Consider the following 10,870-nt stretch of genomic DNA (forward strand, 5'->3'; position numbering starts at 1 on the left):
GTTGCGCTTGGTATCGTTTAGGCCGGCCTTTATTCTGCGGACTTCTTCGAACTGCTCGCTTTGCTCCTGGTTGCGACGCTGTATCTCCTACTTTAGCTGGAAAAACTCGATACCGATACGCTTCTCCATACGCTTTTGGTTGTCCTCCAGTGCTTCCACTCTCATGGCCAATTTGGCCAAATTTTAACTCTCCTCTCCCTATCGACTCGGCAGGTTGAAAGAACGAGGCGAGCCTACTTTCTTCTTGGTTGATATGAGGTTCTTGTTGCGGTTTAATTTAATGTCTCTCGAAGAGGCTACTTTGCTCGGTGCGGTAGGGGTGACCTTGGATTCGCTGCTGTTGTGTTGCTGCTGGCATTTTTAGAGGAAGCTTTCGTCGATCTCTACTTCGTTCTGATTCTCGATGAGGAAGGAAAGGTCTGACATTATAATTATATTATTCGCAGCCGCAGGGAAAGCGGGGGAGGTTTTAATCGAACCCCAAAAAGATAAGCTTTAAGTTGTTTGACTTGGATTGAATTAGCCATTTATATTATTTTGAAGTGTCTTCCATCAATAATTTTAGGATAAAAACACTTTTTTCAATATTTTATGAGTATGAGTATGGTGTGATGTAAAATCAGTGAATCAGTGGAAACACGTAACTTGGGAGGCGGTCCAAGAGCTGCTGGTGGGATTGTAAGGGCCTTTCCAGACCAACACATCCCCAACATTGATGTTATAGCTGGGAAGGTTGGCCAATTTTATTGTGCAATCGTCAAGATTGATGGTCTGAGGGCCTTGGCTGGTAGTAACAGAGACACTGTTACTGCTGATCACCTTAGCAACAGTACCCAAGCCTGAATAACTGCCAGATGCTGTCACGTTCTAAGCAGATGATCCGGAAAGGATTAAGTCGGGACAGTTCGAACGGAAGTTAGAACTACTGGCGAAACTGTAGAGTTGCCTCAGGCTGGAGAAACCGCTGAGGGGACTGAAATCAAGCCCAGATCCATATGCCAAGAGAAGGTAGAGCGATATGGAGTCTATATTGTTTATTTGTGCCAGTTGCCTATTGAGACCGCAAGGGGCAGGAGCTGATGGGAAGGGCAATCCCGCAGAATTTTCCTGAACGATTAAGTTGATCTTCTGGCTTAGTTGCTGCTGTTGGGTGCGAGCATGCTGCAGTTGTAAGTTAGCTGCAGTAAGCGCTGCGCTTTCTCTCTGATAGCGGGCTACTGCTGCCTGGAGTGAAGAGTTAGTAGATTGCACTAACTGTAAGGCCTGATTGCCCTGAAGATAAAGCCTACTGAGGGAGGACTGTTGGATAGGGAGTTGCTGCTTGAGAGCGTTGATGTCGCTTTGAGTCTTACTGACTTGCTGCTGAAGTTGAGAATTCTGGTTGAGCAGGTCGGTGAGTTGCCCCTTTACTGCTGTGATGTTAGCACTGATGCCGTCTCCAAGGTTGTTGGCATTCACGAGCTGCTGCTGGAGGGTGGTGAGTTGGGTATTGGCAGCAGTGAGGTCGGCAGGAGTGTAGGTGTTCTGGCAGTTGGCCTGTTGAGCTGCGATCTGAGCATTGATGTTGGCAACCTGTTGCGGGACGGTGAATTTGAGGTTGATAAGGGTCTGTTTGTCTGTGTTTGCCTGGGCAATCTTACCGTTGAGGGCGTTGATCTGCTGCTGGAGAGCAGCAATCTGCGCATTGTATCCTGAAATGTCATTGTCGATTCCAGCCACGCGCTCGTCGATGCCAGCGATGCTGTTTTGGAGAGCAGTGATGTTACCCTTCAGAATGATGATGGCTTGGTTGGCTTGCGAGCAGGTCTGGGATTGAGACTGGAGGCTGGAAGTGATGGTGGCGATGTTGTTGGTAACGGTAGTGATTTGACTCTTAATTCCGTTCTGGTTATTTAAAGCCACGCTCAATTGCTGAGTAAGAGCAAGACCACTGGCCTTAGCAGCGTTAATTTGCCCATTAACCTTGCCAATTTGAGTATTGAGTGAATCGAGCTGTGCAGTGGCTCCAGTAATGGCCGATTGGATGCCTTGAGTTTTTCCTTCTTCTTGGGTGATAGTAAGTGAAATATTTTGTTGGTTGTTTACAGCAGTATTGAGTGAGGCAGTGAAGGTATTCACGTCTGTTTGGGCTTTTTGTCTGTTGGCAGTCACTTGTCTGATGATCTCTAGCAAATTAGCTATGGTCTGGCTGACTTGGGTCTGTTGGTTGAAGAGGTCAGTGATGTTGCGATCGTACTCTGAAAGAGTATTGATTGCCTGGTTTCCAAGGGGAGATTGTCCAGTTGCGATTTGGAGCACTTGGGTGTTTGGAACTGCGTTGGGAAGAGTTCCAGTGACCACAACGGTAGGATATGAGCTAATTGTCTGGGTAGTGGTGGTGATTGTCGATCCATTTTGGCTGTACTGGCTGACCAGGCTGTTGATGTCAGAAGATGTAGAGGTGGTGGATGTGGAAGGAATGGTTCCAATGGTGACTCCTCCTGTGTTGGCATTCAGATTCAAGCTTAGTGAATTGCCAAAATTATAGTTGACTCCGTTGACCGACAGGATTTGAGCTCCAGAAGTCGAATCTGAGGCTGGTGAGGCAGGTGAGGAGGAAGCGGAGGATGACGATGAACTTGAGGATGATGTGGAACTGCTGGCGGTAGAGCTGGATGATGAAGATGATGAGGTGGATGAGCCAGTTCCCGAAGAAGAGTCAGAGATCGAGACGGTTGAAATCTTGTTTAGCGCTCCGTTGACGGCTTGGTAGCTGGCTGTGGAGGGATAGGTCACTGATCCCTTCCCGCTGAAGTTAACATTCAGCAGGATGACTTGGGTGTCGGTCTGTCCGTTGGCGTCGGTAACTGTCACTTTCACGGGGAATTGGCCCTGGATGGCGGCGTTTCCGGCGTAGGTGAGTTGGTTGCCATTGAGGATGAATCCCAGGGGCAATCCCTGGCAGGAATATGTGACGGCTCCCTGAGCCTGCTGGGTAGAAAGGGTGAAAAAGTTGTTTAGGTCGTTGATGACTGGGTTACCTGGAACGTTGAGTTTGACTGACAGTGCTGCCACTATCAGCAAGGAGACAAAAATGGCCTTCATTCTTCTATTATTATATCCTCACTTCGCGGAAGAATTAATTTAGCGGCATTATCAAATAACGCCCAACCAGTACCATCTTGATGCTACCTAAAAATACACCTCTTTCTTAACTTTTTACCGAGGATTCCATCACTCGCCTCCTCAGCTTTATTTTTCGGATTTTTCACAAGTAAAAATTGAAATGCTTGAACAACTTTCGCTGAAAAAAAGAGTCAATACGCTCCGGGAAAGATTTGGCCGAAGGGCTTATCATTTTATTCATATTATATTTTTTAATCTAAACGTATTTGGTCCCAATCATAATCAAGGATCAACTGGCCAAAATAGGAGGTCGCATTATCAATAAATATCAACCAAAAAGAAGAGCTACGCCAACTACTTCACATACATTTGGAAAAAGGAGGGCGGTAAGTGACTATGATGCCTACTTGGAATGAAAACAAAAATCAGTTATATAAAACAACTTGATAAAGCTTGCAAAAACAGCAAAAATACAACCTTTGAAAGAGGCTGGCCTATGAAAAAATGAGAGTTAATATAGATTAATATAGAATCATATCATATCAGCCATGAAAGGCTTTCGCAATCCTCGAAAGAATCGCATTCGTAAGGCTCCAAGGCCCTTTCGAAATGACTGCATCCCAATGCACGAACCACATCGTCTTCAATTAGCTTCATTTCTTCCTTTCCGTTCTTGAAGTCAATGGCATCGAGAGAGTTGATCATGTTTTGGTAGTTGAATGCCTACAGATCCACATCTTCATGGCTGGCTTGGGGTGAATTGGGCATCATGAAGGACTCAGGAAGCTCACACTATGCTGTTTTTCGCTCTTTCTTCTACTCAGTGTAAACCTATCTCTTGGTTGGAACCTCAACTTGTGCTTCGAAAGCAAAAGGCTAATTTTGTTCGTTCTCCTGATAGGCAGGGTCAGAGTATTCGTTTGGCTCCATATCTTCTTGGATCGATTCTTCGATAAGTGAGTTCTATTGCTCCTCGACTTTTTCAACAACTTTTTGTGATTGTTCTTCTTTCTTAGTCTTCTTGCTGAGTCTGGTCTTAAGATAGCTGAGGATGCGGTTGATCAGTCCTTTCTTGGACTTGACATTGCTTCGCTTGTTCTTCCAGTTCTTCATGTAAGCGTTATATCTGTTCTTGACCATGTGTTCGGTGCGGTTCAGCCTAAATTTACGGGAGATAAGAGCCCACCGGCAACCCTCACGCTCAATGAGTTCAAAAAGTTGAAAATCTTCCTCTAAAGTCCAACCCTATTTGTTGAGTTTCGGATTTAGGTAGTTACACCACTTCTCACGGCATTCTTGCAACGCCTTAAAGCAGGTGCACTTGGACTCTACGAATAGCATGAAAGATATGGTGCGCCAGTCATATCTTTATCTCATTTTTCTAAATAAATGAATATCTTACTCGACGATGGAGGTCAAGAGTGTCATTTCCAGTTCGGTCCAGGCCTATTTCGTCTTGGTGCCGCTCTTGATGATGGCTGTGATTTCATAGCGAAGGAACTCGATAGATTTTTGAGGGAAGAAGGTTTGAATATCCATGAAGTGTGATTTATCCTGTAATTAGTTTAATGTTACCATCGATTATATGGCTATCTGATTCAAATGTGAATAAAAAATAAGCACCCAACAGAAGATCTTGCGCTCCCCAAAGGCCCAGTACTCTGCGGGGTTGATCTTCTGTTTGCCTGCGGGTTATTTCCTGCTTTCCCGCTCATTTATCCTATGGACCAGTTAGGAGATGGAAGTTGAAGTTTCCTGGGTTAGATTTGCCTGGTATTTGTCCTGGTTTTGCAGCAAAATCTCCCGAAAGTTGCTCAGCTGTGCCACCCGCTGGTTCAGTCTGCAGATCTCAGCATCATTGATAAAGTTGGTCATGAACTACATCAATATATATTATTATTAATAAAATGACAACCTTAAGCTATGTAACGATAATCGATCACCCAATCCTTGCTGCCAGTACTCATCAGAAGTTATCCTTTCGGAAATTCACCCATAATTTATTTATTATTGGCTTTGAATACAATTTTATTTTTTTGGAGGATTTCAGTGTCGAACTCAATGGCGGAGGTACAACTCTGAAGATGCATAAATGACGATTCTTTTGAAGATTTTAAGCAAATGTAACGTCATTTTTTAAAATGCCTCTCTGTTTGCTTCGATTTACAGATAATATGAGAACTCCAGCAACTAATCAAACTATAAAAATCTGATTCAGGCCAGACTTAAGCTTAACTCAACCTGACCATCACATCTCTTGCCTCATTCGCCTATACCCTTTTGAAAAATAATATATTTTTTCATATCACTTTTAACCATGAGTCCTACTAACAGTTGGAAAAGTATATTCCTACTCTATGGATGGCCTCTATTCCTCATTCCCAGGGCAATCAGCATTGAAAGTAAGCTAAAACAGCAATATAAAGAAGATGTCCCACGATTTGCTAAATTTCGATGCAGAAAAGTTGAAAAAAGGGTCAAAAATGATGTTATAAGTATTATGATGTTGTACATTTTCTTAGGATGGGGAATATATGATCATCGGTATTGGTCAATCTCAATTACATACCATTATGAGTTAGCAATAACATACCGAACCTACCATAGAAAAATTGATGGAGTTTATTGGAAGTAATATCACACCGGAAAACGTCAAGCTCAAGGAAGAGCTCGTGAAAACCCAATGGGAAGACCCCAAGTTCTTCATCATCCTCGAACATATGATGAACCTTCCCAGTGCAGACGGCATATAGCCTAAGAAATTTTTCATCGCTCGTCAAAACTGTGCAAATATGATCAACAACATCATCAAAAAGCGCATCTAACAATGCAGCGATCCCGAAGCAAAGGCAGCCCACTTCAGTCCAACCCAAAAATTTTTCCAATCTGCATTGCTCGAATGGAACATACCCTACGACGTGAAGAAAATGCTGTTTAACTCCTTCAGCGAAACTCTGGAGTGCTGGAAGACAGAGCTGAATTATTTTTGGGAAGAAACTATTGAGTCATTTGTAAGTCTATTGTAACTTGCATTGGCGGCCAAGAACATACCGGGGAAACAATTTTAAACATAAGTAGCATCCAGAGTCGACCCATAACCCGTCGTTTGGTCTCTAAGCCTGCCGGTAAACTTTAGCGAGGTCTACAAAACGCTCATCTTCATGGTGGATTGCATGCTGGAAAATATCCATTTGCAGACAGGTGATTACCAGGAGCGTCTGATCGACATAATCAAGAGCATCCACGTTCAGACCTTCAATGAGGACTTCATCTGGTAGCATGTCGATATCATCAAAAACATCCTGTTAGTGGAAAACAATCTTTTCTAGAAGCTCGTGGAAAACGAAAAAACAATGTAGAAAGGTTATTAAGCCATAAGGGATTGGATTGAAATTCCTTCACAAATGCAAACCATCATCTTCATGAAAGCAGCCCCATTCAATGGAGGAGACGGCATCTATAACATTTTCTACCTTTCTTAGAATTGGTAACATAGTAATACTGTTCTGGAGCTTAAGTGCATGGCCGTCAAGGCGATAAACAACTATTTGATGATCCATGGCCAATATCGGAATGTACTTGAAGGTTCTCCCCAAGAATAGACATTGCAATAAATCGCTAACTCTGCGTACTATTCCCTGCTCTGGCTAAGCACCAACTACGGAAGGCCATCTGAAGACTTATAATTCCTCGAATTTGCTTTACTCTAGTTCATCAGCGTGTTTCTCGAAAGCTGCAAAACCAAATTGGCCCTTCGCAAGGAGATTCTCACAACGGTCATCCTCCCCATCATGAAATCTGAAATCTAAGCATACACTACAAACTTTGAAGGGGCAGGTAGCTAGTTACTACAGGCCCTTTATGACTGTTGCTAATTCCAAACAGGCAACACAAGATTATCCATCTGCTGCATGATAATAGAGAATGCGTTGGATGAGGAAAAAAGCCTGGCTTGCTATATCAAATCATACGTCTTCGCCAATTTGGCAAAATATGCGCCGTAATCCTCCGAAGCAATCACTATTACTGCTGAAAGCTTGAAGAGTTTGGAGAGTTTGGGAGAAACTAAGGATATGCCTGCTCTGCCTGTATAGCTTTGCTACTTGATTCTTAGCTTACTGCACTACAGCATCCAAAAAGGCAGCTACTAATAGAAGATTATTCAACAATTACTAACGTAGGAAGTCTTCCGGTCATACAACTCAAGCCAAAAGCAATACTTCTACTTCTATCTTTCAATCGTGTGGGATTGTGTATGCGAATCAGATAAAATCGGAAAATAAATCTTCACATACCTCTTTACCAAAGAATGCTAACAAGATGTGCTCATATTCGCTTTGGATTTCATCAATGATAACATCAATTCCCACCCTTTCGAAAGTTTCATAAGGCCGTTTATGGAAAATTTCCTCAAGCTGGAAAGTGTTGATCTGAAGTTCATTGTCCTCTCGAAAATAATAAGTCTCCACATGGACCAGATGACCAACTACGGACTATGCATTCTAGTTGATAAGTTGGTGAACGCCTCTATCCGCTTTATCAAAAAGTACAAATCGGGCAAAAGTGCAGGAAAGCATACAAAAACCTATGACATCACAAGATATATGAACATTTGCAGGCAAATCTCAAGAGATTCGGAGTACCTTTGTTTAAATCCTCCCCTCATTAACAGTCTCTTCGGAGCAGTAAAATTAGTATAGGACCTAAACTTGCTTTCAATCGATGATGAAGCTGTCTTCATTGGCAGCGAGCTTCTCTTTTGCCTCAAGCGTACCCCTTAAGGATTCAACTAAATTCTAAAATCAGTGGCAAAAGTCTTCCAAAATAGCGAGTATAATGGTGCATGTTACTACTCTTTCTTCGGACAGGCTCTCTAGCTTATCAATAAGCATGAATACGATAAGGACAAGGAAAAACTTGACCCATTGATCAAAATTGTGTACTAGGCTAACATCGAAGCTTTGGCCTACTTTCTCAGCTACCCGGAGGATCTAAACGACGACCATCTTCAAAACATCGCTTCAGTTGCTGTCATCCTCCAAAATACATACATCCTCTATGGTGACAAGCTTGAGCATGTTTGCGCCCCTGAGACCATGAACATTTGCTATTAGATGCAGACCAGATTGCAAGGCCTGAAGCTATTTTCACTGGTGGCACGGATGCAGAATCTCGTCTTGCTCTGCCACATTGTAACCGACCATGAATATCCACTTATCGATATCTATAATTTGGCAAAAAATGACTGCTATTTAGGCTACAGGGACGCAATACTCCTCATATACTTCCTGTAGCTAATCTGCACGAATGAAAATACCGAATAAAGCTAGCATTACATCATCATCGCCACCGTGCTCCATCTCCTAAAGACAAACAAAGCCGTCTCATCTTCAAAGAGTGTTAGGTTGAAGAGCTAAGTTTCAAAGTGCAATTCCATTTTCAGCTGGGTATCCTTTCCCATCTTATTGCGAATGACCCCACTTTAACAGGCAAAGGCATTCTTCTCGGATTATAAGGTTAAATATCCAAGGAGTGAACTGGTTATTACAGAATGCAAAAAAAGTTTTAGTGGTGAGTTGATTCCATTCCTCGAGTTGGCCCAAAATGAAAGTGTATAAAATAACACACTTACTAACCTTGGTCTAGATCTCTCGTAATAGAATGAAGCAGAAGAGGAAGAAAAGGATTCTGAGAAGGAAACCGATGTTGTGATCCCAATCAAGAGAAAATACGTGAAGGTGGTAGGAGATAAGGATGGGGAATCTGGTCCTGGCAGCTTTTTGCCGAATATACGTCGCAGATAAACAACGATGATGGATGAAAATGAACATGAAGGATGCGAGAAAATGGAAAAAAGAGTAAAATTGTAAAGCTTTTTGACTCATGTCGTTGATACCATCCCCAAGAAAGAACTACTTATGAAAAAGATGAACAAAAGAAATGCCAGAATATGATCCATTTATGCATATCTATTTACTACATACATATATCAATCAACTGAATAATTCCTTTTCTTTTTCTTGATGTAGTGAATCTAAAGCCAATAGAAGTCCTGTCCTACCTTCCATTCCAGCATATCCGTCCTTATGTTCTAAAAAAGTCTATTTATCTTTTAAAGTATGGTCTCGTTTACGTTTTTCGACTGGACAAGTCTTTCTAATTGGTCTTTGGTCTCATGAATCATGTAGAAGATGTAAAAAACCCCAACAACAAAGATGACTGGAAGCAGATCTATGTTATAAATAAGTTACAGACGTTTTGGTTGATGCAGAAAATTAAGCTAAGAATGAAAAGGACTCCTAGGATAAGCTTACCTGAGAGTGACTATGCTACGCTTATAAAATTGGAAGATTTATAGCGAACATATTAGCTTGTGATGATGTTGTTTACTTAGTTTATGATGCTGGTGTAGTACTCCTCAGGCATGAACTCAAGCACACCCTTAGGGATGTTTCGGGAGTTAAAGGTGAGGGCAAGGTCGTTAGTAGGGATAAAAAAGACGCTATCGTATGTTTCTTCTTTGTACTTTACCTCCTCCCACATTTTGTCGCGCATATAGGTCCTAATGAGTAAATTCACCTTGGCGTACTTGGGTGCAAGGCTATACTTTTTAGTTTTTATGAAATTTTTAGCGATGCCAATATGGCATAAATTACTGATTCTTTCCTTCTCGAATAAACTTAGTGTTTTTTCCTGTTCCAGCATCTCCAGTGTGGCAATATATGGATTGTAGTTTCTGATGTTTTGCCTATAGAGGGTATTGACTAACGATCTTGGAATTTTGATTTGATAGTTATTCCATCGATCCTAGCTTCTTCTCTGTGAGCTGAAACTGATAGATTTGATGATGGATTTGAAGATGTCTTCTACTCTCTGTTTTTTTATATCTTTTCTATTGTAAAGGGTATTCTTTTTGATTGGTCTGCGAATGTTCTCGCCGCATTCTTGTTGATTGGATATAGAGATTTCATCGGAGAGGGTGTAATTATCAAACGACGGTCTTGCTGGCAGTACTCTGATCTCTAGGTTTTTGGTCAGCTATACGATGCTATCCATTTAAATAATTCTAAAGATGAGTTATAATTTAGCTGGACTCTATTTTTAATAGATAGTAATCATAATCATAGAATTGTCAACTTATAATCGACACTTGATTGAAGGATTATAATGAAACCCATCGCCAAAGAGATCGAAATTAAGGAAGGCTTCTATCCGAGCTTTATATATCTCTATCCTAATCAGACCATCATTGATGAAGGTTACGCTGTAACCATACGTCACATTTTGACATAGTCTAAAGTACAGTTCAAACCGGTTGAGGAGTTGCATCTTTCACTCTCCAAAACATTCTATCCCATCTTCACTGAGATACAAACCATAGTAAACCAATGCAGGAGTATCATCAAATGCAAAAAGATCAATCTTCCTATCGTCCTGCTCCTCAAAAAAGTAGTTATTCTTTAGAATTTCATCACTCTAGCAGTTGAGGACATCACTGCTCAAAGATTAGCTCCAGCTACAAAGGAAATAGAAAAAATTGTCAAATAACCATACTACTAAAATCCTATCTTTCATGTGTCTCTCTTCAGGATTGAATCTTAGGTAAGCAGTGAGACGCTTCAAAAGATTCTTGAAGTCAAAATAGAACCGAAAAAGTCTTATATTTTAAATAAATGTTTCATGAAATGTGGGAAAGTAACGTATGATCTTACTTCTTGATATTTGATCATCTTATTAGATTTATAAAAGTCTACAGCACAAATTA

General features: G+C 41.4%; 1 protein-coding gene across 1 annotated transcript; it reads right to left on the reverse strand.

Moving 5' to 3' along the window:
- Positions 1–867: 867 nt before the first annotated feature.
- On the reverse strand, positions 868–3,084 carry LOC116245094 (uncharacterized). The gene has a single exon (XM_031616803.1). It carries the CDS (start codon positions 3,082–3,084, stop codon positions 868–870), a length of 2,217 nt encoding a protein of 738 aa, XP_031472663.1.
- Positions 3,085–10,870: the final 7,786 nt, after the last annotated feature.

The sequence above is a fragment of the Nymphaea colorata genome, unplaced genomic scaffold (genome assembly GCF_008831285.2).
Source record: "Nymphaea colorata isolate Beijing-Zhang1983 unplaced genomic scaffold, ASM883128v2 scaffold0506, whole genome shotgun sequence".
NCBI classification, from domain to species: domain Eukaryota; kingdom Viridiplantae; phylum Streptophyta; class Magnoliopsida; order Nymphaeales; family Nymphaeaceae; genus Nymphaea; species Nymphaea colorata.

What these genes read in the sequence shown, in the direction of transcription:
- LOC116245094 (XM_031616803.1), bottom strand. Translation starts at nt 3,084, where the DNA reads ATGAAGGCCATTTTTGTCTCCTTGCTGATAGTGGCAGCACTGTCAGTC.